Source organism: Ananas comosus, linkage group 24, assembly GCF_001540865.1.
Source record: "Ananas comosus cultivar F153 linkage group 24, ASM154086v1, whole genome shotgun sequence".
Classification (NCBI taxonomy): domain Eukaryota; kingdom Viridiplantae; phylum Streptophyta; class Magnoliopsida; order Poales; family Bromeliaceae; genus Ananas; species Ananas comosus.
The window spans coordinates 7,141,102-7,161,816 of NC_033644.1; the positions used below are offsets into that span (position 1 = coordinate 7,141,102).

At 35.8% G+C, this 20,715-nt stretch overlaps 3 protein-coding genes across 4 annotated transcripts; 1 reads left to right on the forward strand and 2 right to left on the reverse strand.

Moving 5' to 3' along the window:
• On the reverse strand, positions 1–4,590 carry LOC109728677. Its single transcript, XM_020259146.1, has 3 exons — positions 4,564–4,590; positions 834–1,394; positions 1–540 (listed from the first exon to the last, which is right to left on the reverse strand). Exons 1-3 carry the CDS (start codon positions 4,588–4,590, stop codon positions 406–408), a joined length of 723 nt encoding a protein of 240 aa, XP_020114735.1. The 3' UTR covers positions 1–405.
• Positions 4,422–5,745, reverse strand: LOC109728866 (2-keto-3-deoxy-L-rhamnonate aldolase). Its single transcript, XM_020259400.1, has one exon. The coding sequence runs from the start codon at positions 5,663–5,665 to the stop codon at positions 4,622–4,624; it is 1,044 nt and encodes a 347-aa protein (XP_020114989.1). The 5' UTR covers positions 5,666–5,745; the 3' UTR covers positions 4,422–4,621.
• LOC109728797 (rhodanese-like domain-containing protein 14, chloroplastic) lies at positions 14,399–20,515 on the forward strand. 2 transcript variants are annotated; one of them, XM_020259328.1, is made up of 6 exons: positions 14,399–14,662; positions 14,762–14,808; positions 16,282–16,374; positions 19,379–19,517; positions 19,589–19,691; positions 20,163–20,515. In XM_020259328.1, the coding sequence occupies exons 1-6, from the start codon at positions 14,473–14,475 to the stop codon at positions 20,278–20,280; spliced, it is 690 nt and encodes a 229-aa protein (XP_020114917.1). In that variant the 5' UTR covers positions 14,399–14,472; the 3' UTR covers positions 20,281–20,515. The 2 variants fall into 2 exon arrangements, with proteins under 2 accessions (XP_020114917.1, XP_020114919.1); XM_020259330.1 differs by having other exon boundaries at positions 19,643–19,691.

The window sequence follows — 20,715 nt, forward strand, 5'->3', positions numbered from 1 at the left end:
TAAAAAATTCACAAGTTTTGAGCATTTGCAACACTTGACCATATTTTTCAATTTTGCAGATTCAAGCCGAATTTTTCACCATCGAACGAAAATACCGTTATTCATTTTCTTTCTCTCTCTTCTTTTTTTCTCTCTCTTTTTTTTTTCCTTCGCTATTTTTTTTCTAACGCCACCCGCCGCTGCGCCCACTGCTGCACCCCCGCCGCCGCGCTTGCACTCGCCGCCGCCGCTGCCGCTGCGTTGGCGTTAGCCTACCTCTACTACCAGCCCCGCCTCCCCTCCTTCCTCCTCTCCGTCCGACCCCACCGCGCCCGAATCTCCTCCCGATCCCTCTACCTGCACCGCTGCTGCCACGTGCGCCGTTGCCGCTACCACATCCCAACTTCTCCGCTCCACCGCGCCCCGCTACCGCCGCCGCCAAGGGCCCGCATCCCACACGATGCCGCGGCCGCCACCCGCGCCGCTGCTGCTGCCGCATCCCACATTCTCCGCTTCGCTACCGCTGCCACCAAGGGCCCGCATCCTACCTTCTTCGTAAGACTTCAGAGAGAAGGAGGAGAAAGAAGGAGGAAGAAGAGGAAGCAAAAAAAAATAGTGTAAATTGAAGGAAGAAGAAGAAAAAAAAAATAATATAAATTTTACCTAAATGGTATAAAATTGGGCAAAATGGTGCAAAATTGGATGAAAAATTGGGCCAATTTTGATGAAAAATGCACAATTTTGCACCATTTTGTCCAATTTTGCACCATTTCGTCCAAAATTGTTATAATTTTTTCGTCTCCTCCTCTTCCTCTTCCTTTTTTCTTTTTACACCATTATACCATTTTTTACACCTTAAAAAATTGCATTTCTTGGACGCTCTCATCTCTCTCGCCGGAGAGTAGGACTCGGACCGCGATCTTGAGGTGGCCGAGGTCACGTCCCGCATTGCCCAGCTCTACTACGGCCGGTACCGCCGCACTAGCGATTCCTCCTACCTCGTCGAGACTTTCGTCTTCTACAATGCTGTCCTCAACCGCGAGTTCCTCCGCGCCGCTGCCGCCGCCGCCGAGGTCGCGCTCGCGCACAAGCAGCTTCGCCTCCTCGTAAGGTTCCAGAACACGGGACGATCCCCGGCGCGGCGCAGCGCCGCCACGGAGGCAAGACCCAGGGAGAGCTCTAGGCGTGCGGCGCGAAACTCGTTGGGAGTGAGATCGGAATAGGAGGGGGAAGAGGATGAAAAAGAGAAGGAGAGAGGAGAGAGAGGAGTTTGGAGAATGGCGTTTTGGGAAGGGCCATGACTGGTGGGGGAAGGGGAGGGCGCTGCGGAGGAGGAGAAGGCGGGAAAAAAAATGGCGAGAGAAAAAAAAGGAATAAAAGTATTTTTGTCCGATAGCAATAAATTCGGTCCGAATCTACAAAATTGAAAAATATGACCAAATTTTGTAAAAACTCAAAATTTATAGATTTTTTATACAAATTGGCCAAGAAAGTAACACTAAAGAATAATGTAGTAGAATGTAATTAACCCTTCACTGTAATGACAAAATTAAATTTCGGTACCCGTGAAGAGTTTTTGGTGATACATTGAGGGGAAAAAAGAAACTAGAAAAAGAAAAAAACAGTTCTAAACTGCCGAACTGCATCTTTTCCGGAATAGCTGTACCAACAGCAATATTACTAGTCAATTTCAAGTTATTTCAAATATATTTCTTAAGTTAAATTCTATTAGTGAACGACTAGCAATAATCATTATTTCTATAAAATTACTATTTTACTCTTTCTAATATAACTTTTCACTATCATCAACTTTTTTTTTTCTTTTTTTTAAAAAAAAAAAAAAACATACTACTCATATCGTTTATTTTTTTAAAAAAATAAATTTAACTGAAAATGTGAATCAACTAGAATTCGAACTTAAGACCTCGAATACCAACCACCAAATCCTTTGCCACTTGCACTAGGAGCAATCGGTCATCATCAACTTTTTTTATTTGGCCTTAAATTAGAGGCAAAAGAAGCATTTTAATTTTGTCTTTTCAAATGTACTTTTCCACCATCACTAATTTTATTTTTCTTAATTGCCCTTAAGTTAAGGGCAAAAAAAATATTTTAATTTTTTATTTAACTCTGATAGATATTTAACTCACATATAATCTGAAATAACTTAGCGGGCGGTAACTGCAGAAGTATTTTTCAATAACGTAAAAACATACGAGGAGTATATTAAAAACAAAAAAACGGTAGAGATAAATTAAATATTTCTAAAGTTTTGAGGGATATATAGGTAATTATTCCTTATAAAAAAATATACTTATATACCACCACATAATAGTATAAAATATTTCTTTTTTAGTACTAATATATTCTAATTTTTTATTATATATTTTTATCAAACTTTTAAAATTAGATTGAAATAACTAATTACTCACTAATTTTAAGGGCAAGAATTTTAACTGTACCATTAATACAGGGATTGTATCGTGCAGATACTTGTCGGCACAATATGGCACGTTGGGTACGGTCAGGTTTGCATCTCATCTCTTGGCTAAGGCCTAGGTGATCTGCTGCCTCGAATGCTCGAATGCCATCTTATACCAAAGATGATAGAACAATATCACTTTGTACATGTACTTGTCCTACAGATTTTTATATGCACATTTGTTGATACACATTGGAAACTCAGTAGCAACTACAAGCCCAACAACAAATCTTGGGTACAAATAAGTAGGTTTACAGTGGCTATTAAGCTACCAAACAAAACCACTCTTCTTTATCAACAATTAAAGACTCAAATTATTGTTACAAATTTCAACTTGAAGCAGGTACAAATAGGGCATCCGATGAACTCAGAACTTTTTGGTTGCTTGCATTTCAAGTCACATTGCAAGTGTAAAGAAAGATAAACCTAAGGGTGCGTTTGGTTCGCGCTATTTTTTTAAGATTCCTAGTAATCCAATAGAAATAAAAAAATATGACGATATTTGGCTAAACGCATTAAGTAATCTAGTTGGTAATATTAGATTTACTTGATAATGAGATGCATCCCAAAGTACTAATCTCATTCCTTTGAAAGAGGGTGAGTATTTTTATATTAATGGATTGGAATAATTATATATGTCTAATCTCTTTCTTTCTTCCCACCCGCCGGCTAGTTAGTATTATTTTTCTTTACACTCTAACCTCATATCTCTCTCTACACTTATCTTTTTTTCTCTAAACTTCAACTCTAAATTAAGCTATTTCTCCCCATCTTTTTCTAAAATCTCGACCCTCTCATTCTCTCTAATCTCGACTCTATTTCTCTTCCTATTTCTTTAATTATGCTCTTTCTTTCTAACCTACATTCTCTCTCTTTTTTCTAAAATGATGTTGAAATTTTTTATAGTATTATTTAAAATTAATTTAAAAAATAAATTAACTAATTGTATATTTTCATAATCTTAAATAATATGACTAAATAATATGACCGTACGAACCAAACACCGAAATATTACATTCTTAGTAATAGGATGAATAGGAATAAGATTTTCGGATATCTTTTTACTCCTAGTAATCTTTCATAGTGCGAATCAAACACGCCCTAATAGTTTTGTTAGATTTGCTGCAGTTGTTTCTAAACTTTGCAGTTGGAAGTGGGATGTGGTTAGAGATGTAAACAGTTAGAGCAAGTAATTTTACACAAAGAGAAACCTTAGCAATTCACCCACATATTAAATTGTTTTGAAAAAAAAACAATTCTATGTATTTTAGCAGTAATCTTACGGTTTCACATATAAAGTAACAAAACATACAATTGCAGCTTGCAACTATGAATAACCAAATATATAAAAAAAATTATAGTTGCATCTTCTCAACAATAACGATCTACTGCATTTTTAACTACATACATCTTCAATTACATTATATTTGCAACCATAATACTAGTGAAATGATTAAAGAGACCCTTCTCCAAGTGTAGCTCTCACTTGTACTACAACCAGTTTAGAGGCATCAAGCTTTTGTCATTGCCAAGAGGCAAGCTTTACCAATTCAGATCATAGCCAACAGATTAAAAAAAAAACTCAGGTTCGAGTTACAGTTTGAACTATGGTGGCGTCCACATAAAAACTAACAATTTGCATCATATATGACATAACTATGCTGTTATCAAATTCAATCTTAAGCTTGGAATTGACTCGACTTAGAATGGCGTCTCACTTTGGAACCAAAATCTCCAATTTCTGCTGCGGTGAGGAGCTAAAACACAAGTTACAGAACTAAAAGCATCTGAATCTTCTGCTTGCGTGGTGTTGTTAGCATATTGTTTTAGAAACTCTGCTGAAATAAAACTCTGGCAGATATTCCTATTTTTATACTATTGTTGAGGCATTTTCACAAACAATTTGTGCGCAATCTTGCGCAGCTTGTTTTGCTTCAGATTTATAGCCTTTATTACTAAATTAACTAAGGTCTTGAATTATTATGAAGAATCATTTATTGCTGAGATCTCTACGCACAATAATAAGAAGAAAAAAGAAAACTAAAATGCTAATCCAAATGAACACCAAAAAGAAAAGGAAGAGAAAGTGCAAAGTCCATTACCAGGGTGCTATTATTGCTCACACGCATTGATTCGGTTGCTCGGATCGTCAAATTCTCGTCACTCGCTCCAGTACTCCTCGTCCTTGGGCTTGTCGTCGCCGTCGTCCTCCTCCCCGATCTCCGCCACCGCGGAGCGGAACCTCCGCACGTCCTCCACTGCAGCGGCGCGGAACATCCCCACGTCCACCGCCCCCGCCACCATGTGGTAGCCCCTCAGCTTCAGCTGCTCCGCTCCGTCGTGCGGCATCGCAAAACCCCCCAGATAGGGGCCGCCGCCGCCGCCGTTGTTGTTGCGCACGGCGAACACTCTCCGCTCAGCGTCCTTGAGCGCCTCCCTGACCTTGCGGTTGCCGGGGTCCCAGAGGTAGCCCATGCTGGCGCTGAGATCGAGAGGGCCCATCTGCACGACGTCGACGCCGTCGACAGCGGCGATGGACTCGATCGCGGCGACGGCGGGGGCGGACTCGACCTGGACGGCGATGAGGAGGTCGTCCTCGCAGCGGGCGAGGTAGGCGTCGTCGAGGCCGTAGGCGGAGGCGCGCACGACGGTGTGGGCGGAGCCGCGGACGCCGCGCGGGGGGAAGCGGCAGTAGGAGACGGCGAGCTCGGCGGCGCGGGGGGAGTCGACCATGGGGAACATGAGGCCCTGGGGGCCGAGGTCGAGGGCCTTCTTGGCCCACGCGGCGGAGGGCTCCGGAAGGCGGAGGAGCGCCGGGGTGCGCGCGGCGGCGAGGGCGCGGAGGCAGGGGAGCGCGTCGCCGACGCCGCCGGGGCCGTGCTCCAGGTCCACGACCACGTAGTCGTAGCCCGCGAGCCCCGCGATCTCCGCGAGGGTCGGGGACGAGGAGAGGAGGAAGAGCCCGTAGAGCGTCTCCCCCGCGGCGAGCCGCGACTTGAGGGTGCGGGGCGTGGGCGTGAGCGGCGCGGCGTCGCAGGAGGAGGAGGAGACTCTGAGGAGGGGGAGCGAGGGTTTCGGGGGAATGGGGGCTAGGGTTTTGCGGTGGGATCGGAGGAGAAGGGATGAGGAGAATGGGGGTTGGATTTTGGGAGTTAGGGTTTTGGGGAAATTCGGGGTGGGGGAGGAGAAGAGAGTCGCCGCCATGGACGGAGCTTCAGATTTTGGAGAGGATGGCGGAGAGTGGAAATGGGAGGAGGGTTTTTGGTTTAGCTTTTTCTTTTGGGTTAATTACGCTAATGGTCCCTAACCTCTGCACTCTTTTTCAATTTAATCTCGAATTTTTTTTTTTTTTTTTGCAATAAAGTCTCTAAATTTTTGATTTTATTTTAATTAAGTCCCGGCCATTAGATAACTGTTAAAATTGACGAAAAATACCACGTCAGCGCCACGAAGGCGCCATGCCAGCGCCACGGTGGCGCTGTGTTAGCGGACTGCAAAGAAAAAAAAGGTTGGGGACCGAATTGAAAAACAGAGCAAAGGTCGTGGACCAATGGTATAATTAACCCATTAAATTTATAAATTCAAAAAAAATTTTAATTTAATATTTAAATTTTAAATTTAAATTTTGATTTTGGATTCAAATTTAAATTGGAATTCAAATTCTGATTTGTATTTAATTTTAAATTTTTAATTTTAAATTTTTGAATTCGAAGTTATAAACTTTAAATTCAGATTTTTAAATTTAAATTTCGATTTCAAAAACTTTCATTTTAAATGTAAATTGAAATATCAAAATCAAATTTTAAGTTTGAATTCAAATTTAGATTCAATTAAAAATTTAATTTAAAATTTGAATTACAATTCAAAATTTTAATTAGACTTTAAATTAAAATTCAAAATTCTAATTTCTCGTTAGTTTAAATTTTAATTTTAATATTATTTTTGAATTAAATTTAAAATTTGAATTTTTATTTAGGACTAAAATGAAAAATATGCAAACTTTAGGGACCTAAATTGAAATGCAAAAGGTTGCCAAATAGACGTTGACGTGGCAATTCCGTTAATTTTAATAGTTTTTTTTAATGGTTGAGACGTAAATATCAATAAAATCAAGAGTTTTAGTTTTTTTAATTTTTTTCTTTTTTTTTTGTTATGGACTCAATTGCAAAAAAAAAAAAGATTAGGGACTCAAGTGAAAATTGTTGCAAAGGTTGGGGACTATCGGTGTAATTAATCCTTTTCTTTCTGGCAAAAAGGTATATAATTTCTTTCAACTATACACTATTTTAAAATACGGCTACCTAATATTTTAAAATTTTAATTGCACTAACCAATTTAATTTATTTAATTTGAGTCAAAAATAACAATTTAATTTTAAAATTTAAATACTCAGTATATTATTACAAATTTAATTAGTATATTTTATATATTTCTCGTAACTATAAATTATTAAAATAAAATAATTAACTAAAATTTTAAAGGTAACGCAGCGTTAAGCCAAATTACACAAACTAAAAAAATTGGATGGTAAAGACGTATTTGGTTCGTTTATTTCTCACCATGGAATCAGAATCGGAATAGGAATGAGTGAATCCGTTTATAAGTGTTTGGTATGCGAGAGTCTCATTCCTATTTCGATTCCTGAGTGGAATGGGAAATCTTCCAATCACCTCTTTTTCCAATCCAGTTTAGGAGGTCGGATTAGAAGTTGAATCCGGACGGAATGGATATTTATTCGAATTAAATTTATTTTTTAAACTTTTTTTCATTAAAATATGAGTTTAAATGTAGAAATTAAATTTATACTTTTAAATTTTAATTTGAATTTGAATTAAAAATTAAAATTTAATTAAGTATTTTGAATCTAACTTATAAATTTGAATTTAAATTAAATTTTAATTTATATAAAGTTTTATTCAAATTTTATTTAAAACATAAATTAAATTAATGGATTCAAATTAAAATTTAAATTGTAATTTTAAGTTTGAATTTGAATAAATCGAAATTTAATTTTATATCTTGAATTATCCACTCAACTTCAAAGTTTAATTTTTTTTAAAAAAGATAGATTTAAAATTTTGACATTATTTCAAAATTTTGATTTAAATTTGTGAGACCCCAAATAGTCCTATATATAAGATATAATAGGGCTAAACTCTTAACCCGGCTTAAGCATTTTGGGTGGTAGCAAGACCCAAGAGGTTAAGAGAGTTAAGCGTGCTAGGACGGGAGTAGTCCTAGGATGGGTGACCCCCTGGGAAGTTGGGGCGTCACAGATGGTATCAGAGCCAATTACCAGCCGGAAGTGTGAGATGAGTCTCGGCTGAGCTAGGGTCTAGATGACGGGCTAGCGAGATGAGTCTCACATCGCCTGGTACTTGTGAGTCTGAGCCTGACGAGGACGTCAGGGCTTAAAGGAGGGGAGATTGTGAGACCCCAGATAGTCCTATATATAAGATATAATAGGGCTAAACTCTTAACCCGGCTTAAGCATTTTGGGTGGTGGTAAGACCCAAGAGGTTAAGAGAGTTAAGCGTGCTAGGACGGGAGTAGTCCTAGGATGGGTGACCCCCTGGGAAGTTGGGGCGTCACAAAATATTTAATTTTTAATTTGAATTTAAATTAAAATTTTTAATTTGAATTTAAATTAATATATTATAAAGATAAAGTTAGTATATTAATTTGATTACGTTTTTTATATTTACCTGAAGCAAACACCGATAATGAAAATGATTTATTCCGATTCCGGTAACGAACCAAATAGAATTAGGTAATGAGTCATTTCAATTCCGATTCCAGCTTATTTCGATTCCGATTTTGATTCCGATTCTAACTTCAAATCAAACGCGCAAAATTAAGGGGATGTTTGGTTGCACGCATTTGCAACTGCAGTGCAGTTGCAAATGCGTACAACCTCAATTTCTATGTTTGGTTTAGTGCTGTTGAGTTCAACTGCTACTGGAGTTGCAAATACATGCAACCTCAATTCCTATGTTTGGTTTAGTGCAGTTGAGTTCAACTGCTGCAGTTCCAACTGCACAAGAAGGTCCAAATGCTGCAGTTGGAACTTCATCCAAATTGGCCGCAGTTCCAACTGCAACAGTTGGTGAGGAATAGGATCACCCACAAATTAACAATAATAAATAAATAAATAAATAGCTAAATAAATAATATATATATATATATATATATATATATATAGGTAAATAAAAATACTTGTAAATAAACTCATACTAATAAAATTTTAGGCAATACAAACTTTGTGCAAAAAAATTAAATTTTTTAAAATTTATTTTATTTAAAATATAAATATAGTTTTTTTTTCTAAATTTTTATAGAATGTGATTGTGTACGTTAACTTAATAAGTTTTAATTAATTACAATTATTAAATTTGATAAAAAAATGAGAGAATCGTTTAAATTTTTAAAGTTTGATTTACATATTAAAATTAAATAAATTAAAAATTTTAAATGTGTCAGTTAATAAGTTGAAGAATTGTTGAAAAATATAAAAATATTATATATAACTACTTATTTATTTATGAATAGTAAATTTAAATGATTAATAAACTTATATAATTATTTTATGTATAGTGAAGATAATCTCACCACTCTATCTGAAGAGGTGACAAAATTCACAAATGCAATTATCAGCTTCATATTACCAAACGGAAGAAATGTAACTGCAGGAGTTGCAACTGTATAAAACCAAACAGACTAGGTGTAGCTACAACTGCAGTATTTGCAACTGCATGTATTTCCAACTACACTGTTTCTGCAACTACATCCAACCAAACGACCCCTAAAATTTAGAAATATTGGGTAGCTCATTTTTAGGTTTGTTTTGTATATTTTTATTTATTTATTTTTTTGTAAAAATGTATAAAATTTATCTGATCATTTTGATTCAACTACTCGAGTTATCAAAATTTTAATTTTACTTCCAATCTTTCAATTTACTTGATTAAAGTTATTTGATGGCCCTTTGTGTCACGCCCCAGATTACTCGTTTCCCCGGGCACGCTGACAAATCCGCCGTATACAAAGAAATTTTTTCTGTACACGAAGCGGTAGCTGTATCTGTACCTGTAATCATACAATACTACAACCAGTAGTATAGAGCTGCTAAAAAGAAAAATATGTATAAATAACATCAGTTCAAATACATATATAGTAACTTGGTACAATACATACATAGTAGCCTGGTATAAAAACACTTGCTCCGGCGAGGTACAACATCAATATGTATAAGAACCAAAAACTACAACTACCTGTAGCTGGTAAGAATTTTCACGATCTGAATCAGCAACAGCAACAGCCAAAAACGAAGGCTCTGTAAAATATTTCCAACAACTGGGCGTGAGAATTACTGCAAAAAGAAGTAGTTCTCAGTGGGTAGTGCTACCGATCTCAACGGTTCACCCACTAAATCTACAGATATATATATTACATATATATATATATATATATATATATATATATATATATATATTCAAAGATAGTATAAAAAGCTGAAACAAATCTACAGCTATATACCACTATACTATCACGATCTAACACTAACTATCTGTAGAAAATGCAATCTCTGATCTAATCTCTCTGGGGACTGCGAACACACCCGTCCCGCCTGTCGTCAGTATATTAACTGTCACCACGCTAGGTCGTCAGTGGAGAGCAAATCCAAACAGGACAAACCGACATCAACGCAAAAGCACTAAGCCCGACTCTGGAGTGGCAATCCTGGGCGCTACCCAGCCGAGTATGCAAGCGTGTCTCTGCCGAGCTCAATCAGGCTCTCACAGGCTATAATCAAAGTAGAAAGGTCTCACTGGTCGAACAACCACAATCTACGAGCCCCCGACACAATCTGATGCAAAAACTGCAAATTGGGTCTACCGTCAACCACAACGGCACTTGACAGTCTGGAATAGTCTGTACACTACTGTAAAAATACACTCGGCATCTTAGCACGAGTATAAATGCATTCTACACTATTCTGAGTATTCACCGCCTACAAACTGCGGCGATACAAACAAACTACGGCTTCTAGAGCTAAATCTGATAGTTTGAGCAATTGACGGTATAGAATCGATAGTTTTCTCCTAAGTCAATTCCCAATCCAACATGTATAATTTATCTAAATCACTACTATATGCTCCAAATTCATATTTCAATAAGCAAACAAATCGATGAATTCGAGCTAACATAACATGAAATTCAAGACTAAAAATATATACGTTGACATCAACTAGACTTAGGAGTAAATCTGAAAGTTCCGGTAAGCATATCATTAACCAACCTCAAAAGCTAATCCCACAACGCCGAGAAGTCGAAAGAAGCGGAACCATGCGCACGCCCGGCCACCAAACGAAGCAACTACGACGTCCACGCACTCGAACGGCTCCCCGGTGCGACGTTGGCATCGATCCCAGCTCCAACCGCGTCCTTCACCTTGCTCACGATCAAGGAGTAGAGAGAGAAAGAGCACAGCAATAAGAAGCTCCTCTATTGTCTCTCTATCTTATAAGAAGCGGTGGAGAGGGGGTGAAAACAACGAGACAGCAATTGACTAAAAAGCCCCTCACCTACCTTGGAGTATCGGTACCAAGTCGATGCCGTACCGGTACGCCTTTGGGTGTTACCGGTTCACAATGCTGAAAATCTGAAATTTGCAGATTTCAGTGCTAACTTCTTGCTCTCGCGTCACAACGAGTCCGTTTTGCGTCTATTTCGCGCCAACGCGACTCGGACTTGTCCCGACACTCTCCAGATGTGTCGACAAGCCTCAGATATTGTAATTCCACAGCTACTGGCCACCATGGATACTACACTTTGTTTATAAAACTTAAGATAATCGATTAATTTAATTAATTTATAGCTAAGTAAGTTACATAAAATATATTATAACTAAATTTGTGAAGATAAATAGCATATTTAAAATTTGAAATTAAAAGTCAATAATTAGTTTAAATTAAATAAATTAAAGGATAAACTTATAATTGCACTCAAATTAAATAAATTAAAAGATAAACTTCCAGTCGTCCTCCCGTGGTTTAGCTAATTTTTACATCACCACCCGAGATTCAAAAGTTCTATTTTGCCTCCTATTGTTTTAGATCACTTTCATTTTGTAACCCTTGCTTAGCCCAAAATTAGTCCAAAATTCATAAAATTTCATAGTCCATTGTGAGATTCTATCTCACCAAAATTATCAAGACTCACTTTTTCAGAACTCGATGTTAAATGTAATTAAAACAATTATTTATCTAAGAATTAAAAGATCATTTTGAAGAAGAAAAGCAAAGTTTAAATGGTCAAGTAATGGAAAGGTAGAATAGTTGTTTTGTAAAAAAAAAAGTCAACTTTAATCTATTAACTAACAAAGAGAGATATATTTTAGACAAGCAGGACTGTTCTGCTCTCAGGAGCACGGAGGCTCTCGTGCTTCTGAGCCGTTTTCGATGATGAAATTTTCGAATCGACGATCGGCTCTGTTAGACTTGATCTAGCGTATTTGAAGGTTCTAGAAAGTAATTTTTACGATTTTTTGATAACATTTACCTAGCAATCAAAAGGATTCAAAATCAATAATTTTTAACGGCTGAAAATAAAAATCCTATAAAAAGTGGTGATAGAGTACTAAAATTTTCGATCAAAAATATTGATCTTGTTGTAGATAGTATAAAAAATTTTGTATCAAAATTTCATCTGATTTGAATACTTCTACACCGTTAAACTTGAAAATGGCAAATATCAACCATTAAAAATTATTGATTTGAACCCTTTCGATCACTAGGTAAATGATATAAAAAAATCACAAAAATTATTTTATAGAACATTCAAATACACTAGATCAAGTCTAACAAAGCCGATCGTCGATTCGAAAATTCCATTATCGAAAACGGCTCAGGAGCACGAAGGCCTCCGTACTCCCGAGAGCACAGCAGTCCTGCTCTATTTTAGACTGGTATTTTGGAGGAAGATACGTAATAACTAAATAAATATGCAATTTCATATATGGATATGAATGCCCTTAATGCTTAAAACTTGTTATTTTCTCACCACTGTAACTAGTATACTTGATTAAAGGTTTGATAATTGATATTTGATGTCATAAATTTGAAGTCTAATTATTTCATAATTTCAACTAATTTTATTTTTAATTAAAAAAAGAACAAAGCTGGTAGTTTCTTACCTTTCACTTTTAAGAAAGAAAATTAAAAAAATACAAAACTTACTAGAACTACAGATTATTTTGATTTTGCTACCTTAAAAAATTTTGATATTTTTTTCATCATGCCTTTCAATTTATTTGACTCAACTTAGTCGGTGACACTTTGACTTCAAAATTTAAACTAATTTTTTACTTTAATAAATTTATAGTTATAAAAAAATTATACAAAATATGCTAATTAAATTTGTAAAGATAAATATGACATTCAAAATTTAAAGTCAAAGTGTTGTTAACCGACTCAAATCATTCAGTAAGAAGATTAGATAGTAAAATCAAAATTTTTAAAAATTAAGTAGTAAAATTAAAATGTTCATAATTTGGATAAATTCAATATATTTTTACCAGACAAAAAAAAACAATTTACTTCTTGGAACCAAGTTGAAATCTAGTATCCGGTCGTTGGTGCTAACTATTAATCCTAAAACCTCAAACTGTTAGAAATACACAATTAATTTATTCAAAACGTGTAGATACAGTTCCCACGAGTCTCGATTATGACTCGGCCTAACTAGTCTCACGTCACTTCGAACATAACTTCGCCCAACCCAGCCTCACGCAATTTCTGTCCTATTGAAGCTAACACCTAGGCTGCATTTGGTTTGGTTATAAGTAAGAACTGTTTATTCTAAGGATAGATACAAGTTCAGATATAAGTAGGAACTAGACTAATTTTGTATTTGGATGAAAATTGAGTTGTTTCTAAGAATAAACTAAATAGTGTTTGGATGATTAGATTGGAATAAGAGCAATAAGAATTATAATTTTAAATTAAAATTATTTTATCTAATTAATTAGCATCAAAATATTATTGAAAAATAATTTAATAAATTTATTAGCTATTAGCTATAAATATGGTATAAAATAATAAAAATATATTAATTAATTAATTAAATATAAAAAATAATTTAACTTTCTAATTAGTTAGTAAATTATTTTAGTTAGATAACTAGTAAAAAAAATTAATTAGATTAATAGAAATATTAATGGTCGATCAATATAAATATTAGTTTATAGATAAATATATTAAATTATTAATAATTAATTATAAATAATAAATAAATAATTTTTTTATTATGTAAGCAGTGAATAATACTTTAAATATATTAATTAAATTAATTAATAATTAATATCATAATTAAAATTAAATTTAGATTTTAATTAATCTTGTTCTCACCTTGGAACAAGCTTGTTCAAAAAAAAAGGGCAGAACAACAGTTTCATTCATGTACTAGTTTATTCCAGAAATTCGAAGCTGTTCTCGGATACCAAACATAGTGTTTGAGAATAAGGAGAGAACAAACGAAGCGAAGTGGGGTAGCATGCTACCTATCATAAAGTATTTGGTGGTTGATATCCGAAGTCTTAAGTTTGAATCATAATTGATTCACATTTACAGTTAAATTTATTTTTAAATATAAAAAAAAAAAATGCTTATTCCTCCGTTTGTTCTCAAAAACCAAACACTATCCTAGAAACTTGTAGTAGCTACAGGTGTCCTAGAAACTTGTAGTAGAGGTGTCCCTACTTTTTAGATTTTTGGGAGGTGTGGGGTCCTCAGTGAGAAGAAATCCAGATGAAAGCAGAGGAGCTCTCTGCCTCCACCACCAGTTTGGATTATGGTGGGCACCTCCCACACCAACTTTGAATCCCCAATATATTTCCTTTTCCTTTTTTTTTTTTCCCTATTTTTGTCGAAGTCCCACCTCTCACTCTTTCCTGATTCCTCTTCTCCTTCTCTTCTCCTTCTTCTTCTACGTAATTCCTTCTCCACACCACAATGTTTGCTGCTGCTGCTGCTGCTCTTGTAAACACTAATCTCCCTTGCTCTTCAAGAATCGCCCCGTCTTCCGACTTCGCTCCGATTCTTCTCTCCCATCCGGCGGCCGCCGTGCGGTTTCGCTCCTCGCGGTCCGCCGGCCGGCCGCTTCGAGTAAGGAATGCCGCCACCAGACCTGCTAAGACTCCGGGTATACTTTTTTTCCTTTTTTTTATTTTTTATTTTTTTTCTATTTCTTGGTTTTGATGAATAAACTATCATATGATTGCTGTCTATTTGCTTCCGCCAGCTGAAGAAGATTGGAAGATCAAGCGTGAGTTCTTACTTGAGAAGAGGGTATTCACACCTTCCTTTTTGGGTTAAAAACGTACAGAACTCGCATGAATTATGGACCATTTTGAATCGACTATTCAATCTTTCAAAATTTTTATTTGAATCGGTCGACAACATTTCGACTTCAAAGTTTAAGTACGTTGTTTATCTTTATACTTCATATAATTTTTATAGCAGTAAATTTATTAAAGAAAGAAATTAGCTTAAATTTTGAAATCAAAATGTCGTTGACCGGCTCAGATCAAATAAATTGAAAGGCTGAATAGTAAAATCAAATTCTTTAATCAAATCAAATTTTTGAAAGGTTAGATAGTAGATTCAAAATAGTCTGTAGTTCAGGTAAGTACTATACGTTTTTTCGCCTCCTTTTTATCCACCTGGAAATATCACCTATCTTTACATACTTTACTCTAGTCATGTTTCACGGTAATTCTTAGATTTTGTTTGTAATTTAAATGGTATTTAACTTTTCATGGGAAAATTATGGATTAGTTACAAATTTCCTCGATGTCAATTTAGTCCTCGTAGTATTAACTATATAAAAAAAATCAGTTCTTGAAGTTTGTTCTTCATAACAATTCAGTCCTTCTGTTAGTTTGCTGTCTCGAAAACACACTATGTGGGCGATGTCATTTGACTTTATATTGTTGACATTCAAACACTCTCGGACAAAGTTGGAAGTGGGATCAAGATTCGAGGACTAGAGTGCTGAAATTGTAACTCTGATGACAAGATTAAAATCATGTCAGCCTTCAAGAACTAAATTGAACCGGCTGAACTTTAGGGACCAACTTTCTAATTACCCCAAAAGTCACTATTACAGTTTGCCAGATGACTCATTGACTATGTTAATGACTTTGATGAAAATAGTTGTTTGTGGTTATTGGTTTCGATTTTGTGGCCCTGATTCTCCGATAGCTTCGTGGTGCGACAAATTTTAGAAAATGATTTGTGAAGGCAAAAGTGGATGTCTTTGGTGGGAATCGGAGGGCTCGGGCCGATAGGATCAGATAAGATAATAAAGAAATCCATTAAGGAACTTCTTTTCTTTTTTGCCCCAAAGGCGATATAGCATATTTTGTACTTCCACAACATTGTACTCTCTTCGCCTGTGGTTTTTTCTCTGCAAAGGGTTTTTCACGTAAATCCTCGTGTTCCATCTTATTTTACTATTTTGTGGTTTGTCTACTTTGCGATCGCCCTTTTTCGTCTCTGTTTGTGCGCCTGTTGTACTAGTTTGTTAGTGGATCTCATGTAAGTAAACAACATTTATATTGTAAGCTATAATAATGACATTTTTAAGACTAATAATTTCGTGAGTAAGCATAGTATCCTCCTTTATTACCTCTCCAATCAACATCACGATTTGATTCATTTGATCTCTATTGTGTACGTGCTAGGTGTGCTAAGGCTATTTTGGGCCATTTCCTATCATATTGTCTTTTTTTCTTACTAAGAATTACATTTTGTTTGTAGGTACGCAGTGTTGATGTAAAGGAAGCTTTGCGCCTTCAAAAGGAAAATAACTTTGTAATTTTGGATGTTCGTCCCGAAGCGGAGTTTAAGGAGGTGCTTAAAATACTCGTTACCTTATCTTTTAGTTTGAATAAAGATGTTCGTATTGTGAGGCACAATATGCAGCAAAAGTTGCTGTCTTATTACTTTCGGTCAGCCTTTTGAATCCTATTTTGCATTTAACTCTTGATACAACTCCTTTTAAAAAGTCATTACAACTTACTATTGTGTTTTTGAATCTTCTTTGGTTTCAGTTAGGCAATTGAACCCATGTTTTGTATCTCCGATGAAACTAGACATTGCGGTGAACTTGGATGTATGAAATAGTTTTTTCTTGCTATTTCTATTAAAAATCACTACTCATGCACTACTTTGATACCCGCCTTAATCTTGACATTGCCGTGTCATAATGGCTATATATTAACTGTTCATTGAAATTTCATTGAAATTTAATTTTTTTTAGCCTGGTTTATTTGACATCTAGCTTAAAATTCATCTGTGGTTGCTCATGCTACTGCAGGATCATGTTTGCTCCTCAATTGTCATGCATTGAACTTCTTTACTGTACCCATTATTTCTAATATTATTGCTCATTTTGTATTTGGAGCCTAGTTATAATAAAGCTTGTCATCACTCAAGCTTCTTCTATTTACACTTTCTTTTATCCTTTTTCTTGTTAAGAAAAATAGTCCCATCTTTGGCACTAAATGGAACCATGTCTTGTACATATTGCGGAAGGTATCTCCATTAATAGCTTAAGTTTTGGGGTTGGGTTCAAGCTCTTTAATATGGTATCGTAACTTCGTTCACAATCTCTAGTTTGTGGCTAGCTCAGTGACCGTTTGCTAGTCACACCTAGCTCGTGAAGGTGGTTGTGTTGCATGCTAGCTAGTCGCAACTACTATGTAGAATGAGTTTGTGTCATGTGTTAGTTACAGATTAATACATGGGACCGTTTGCTAGTCACACCTAGCTCGTGAAGGTGGTTGTGCTGCATGCTAGCTAGTCGCAACTACTATGTAGAATGAGTTTGTGTCATGTGTTAGTTACAGATTAATACATGGGCTTCGTGTGATCATGTTGGATCTATGCCGCATGCTAGTAGCGCCTAGCATGTGTTAAAGAGCTGGGGTGTTAAAAAAAAATAGTCCCATATTTGATATAAGGGAAAACTTCAAATGCCACCCCTGTGGTTTCACACTTTCTTACTTTAGTACCCTGTAGTTTAAAGTGTGTCAATTTAGTGCCCTGTGGTTTCATTTTTATCTTTTTATTATCAATTCCACTAATTTTTTTCGTTAAATCGGTGATAAAGTTAAAACTAAAGGGTAATAAAATGAATATTCGATAAACCTAGGTAGGGTATTTGAAGTTTTTTTGTATATAATTTAACGAAATATTAACGGAAAAATTGACGAAAAGATAAAAATGAAACCACAGGACACTAACTTAATACACTTTAAACCACAGGGTACTAAAGTGAGAAAGTGCGAAACCACAGGGGTGGTTTTTGAAGTTTACCCTTGATATAAAATGGAACCGTGACCTGTATATAAATGTGCAGGGTATCTCCATCTAATAGCTTGAAATTTTGGATCAGGTTCGTGCCCTTTAACATATCTAACTGTATCAACCAAAATTATATAGAAAACATGAAATAAATTACATTTTTGATGCATAAACAACTGGAACCTCTGCGAATTGGCTCCTAACTAATGAAGGATAACTAAAATATTAGGACATCTAACTGAGAACATAATAGCAGTTGTGTTAACCTACAATTTTTTTTTTTTTTTTTTTTGAAGAGAGATAGGTAGCACGCTACCCGCTTCGTTTATTTCATTTAGAAATAAACTTAGCTAGAAATGTGAATCAATTAGGATTCGAACTTGAGTCTTAGGTACCAACTACCAAGCCCTTTGCCACTTGCTCTAGGGACGGTCGGTTTAACCTACAATTGTTAAGGAGGAGCAATTATCTGTGTTTAAAGCAAATCACAAATGGTTTAAAAAGCTGTGCAAATCGCAAAACTCTTTCTAATATAATGTTGTTGTTAATATCATACTCGGTCTCTTCTGTCTCAGCTGTCCAATATCTAGGGTTTTATTTAATAAATCACAAACTAAAAAACTAAGGGCTGATTGAATGATGACAACTTTAAATAATTTAGTATGCTTTACAATACTACAGAAACTGCGATAAAGCAGCGTAGGGTGTGTATCAGTTCGAGATGAAGGTTGAAGCAATCTGACAAATTGATAAAAGAAAGAGAAAACTGTGATGATTGAATAGACAAAAAATACGTTGTATGTCTTTTGAGAATGTTCCAAAATCTTTAGAATTTTGTTTTCTGATCGAAGTAGGTGAAGAAAAAAGAGAAAAAGTTGTGGAGAAACTATTTACATATATTTATGGTATAATAGTGAGTTTTATACCTTACAAATCTTATCTTTGCCGCATCCAGAAACACACTAAATTCAAAGAATGTGTTGGTTCCACTAATAATTTGGAACTGCTAGACTATATTATACTGTGTTGTGCAAAGTTGGATTAGGATTTTTCATATAAACCTGACATAATGCGTGCTTGACGGCGGTTAAGTAGTGTTTGCCACCAATCATAGAAGGGAGTTGGGTAAGTAGTGAACACTGCAAAGTTCTTTTCAAAAAAGGAAAAGAAAAAGTGAACAATGTGAAGGAAATAGAATTTTGGCACGAATAGACCGACATAGCATCTAAACCAGCATTTTAGGACACTAGCTTTCATCCAGATTTTTTGTTTTTGGATATTATTTCATTGATATACCATCAGAAACGGTCAATTTTTAGCCGAATCAAGCTGCATGATGGTGATCTCATGGCAACTTTCCTGCTCGGAGAAGTCTTCAGATATCCGATTTAGGTATTCGATCGAAGAGGCTCTGATTCTGAAGAGTATGAGTTTATTCTTGATTTGCGTATTAAATTTCCTATGCTTTTGCCTGTTCACTAATATCTTTTGCGTACTGTTTGACTGTTGGATATTCGAGATTCAAATTTGACTCTTTGATCATCTCTAGGCTCATCCACCGGGTGCAATCAATGTACAAATATATAGACTTATAAAGGAGTGGACGGCTTGGGATATTGCTCGACGTGCGGCATTTGCATTCTTTGGGATTTTCTCTGGCACGGAAGAAAATCCTGAGTTTATGCAAAGTAAGCTAGTAAGAAACTGATGTAAACTCTTTATTTATGGATATTATGGATAGTCACTGATAACCCTGTAGTTGTTGAGTCGAAGTTCGACAAAGATGCGAAGATAATCGTGGCATGTTCATCAGGGGGAACAATGAGGCCATCTCAAAGTCTGCCAGAAGGCCAACAATCAAGGTAATTCCGCTAGTGAATTAGGCCTCAGTGAGGCTAAGACTACGCAAAATGTCTTTGCAAATCCTATGCGGTGTTTAATACTTTTTCCTTAAGAGAGTAGATTTTTCCTATGAAACTTCTCTTTTCGAATGCTTTTAAGTGAAGATGGTTTACTTAACCGGAGAAAAAGTCGTTCTGAAATAAGCAATAGGTTAAGCCTTCTTTAATTATATTTTGATCGTAAGAACAAGATATAATTGGTTCCAGAATTAAGAAGGGCATGATTTGAAAGACAAACACCATTATCTTTTTCTTTTAAGCCTTAGTTGGATGCGTGGATTGAAAGTATTAGTTGAGATGTGCGGAATCTAACTTCTCGTTCTAGAAATTATATCCAATTAAGAAACTTCTTGCAAAACTTTTGCTCTTATATTAGTCTGTTTCTGTAGTTGTTTCTTTATGTTAACACAATCCATTTTCTTTGTGTGGCAGGTCTCTTATTGCAGCCTATTTGCTGGTGCTGAATGGGTACAAGAATGTCTACCACCTTGAGGGAGGGCTCTACACATGGTTCAAAGAGGGCCTACCTGCTGCTGCAGAAGAAGAGTGACCACTCAACATCATCACAATACACAATTCCTTAGTGGCATTTTTTTTTTCTTTTTTCTTTCTTTTTTTTTTTTCTGAAAATTTTGTAGACATTTCTCTTCTCTTTGACATAATGCAAAATAACTCTGATCGATCGTGTAAGAACAGATGCTTGTAGATGATCCAGAATTGTGGCTGTATTCATGAGATCTATCATTCAGAAATGATGAATTTCTAATGCGTCAACTATTTACTATATATCTCTTTGGACTTTTTTCCCAGGAGGAACTTGTACTGAAAGTTTGGACTAATAAAGTGAAAAAGTGAGGACCCAATTTCAGTAGCTCATCAATTCTAAAATTGAATGCATAATGTAGCATATTTCAATCTATGTTGTAAATAGGTTATGAACAATGGATCTCTAAAAATATTAACATATCTGTGGACCTGTGGTACC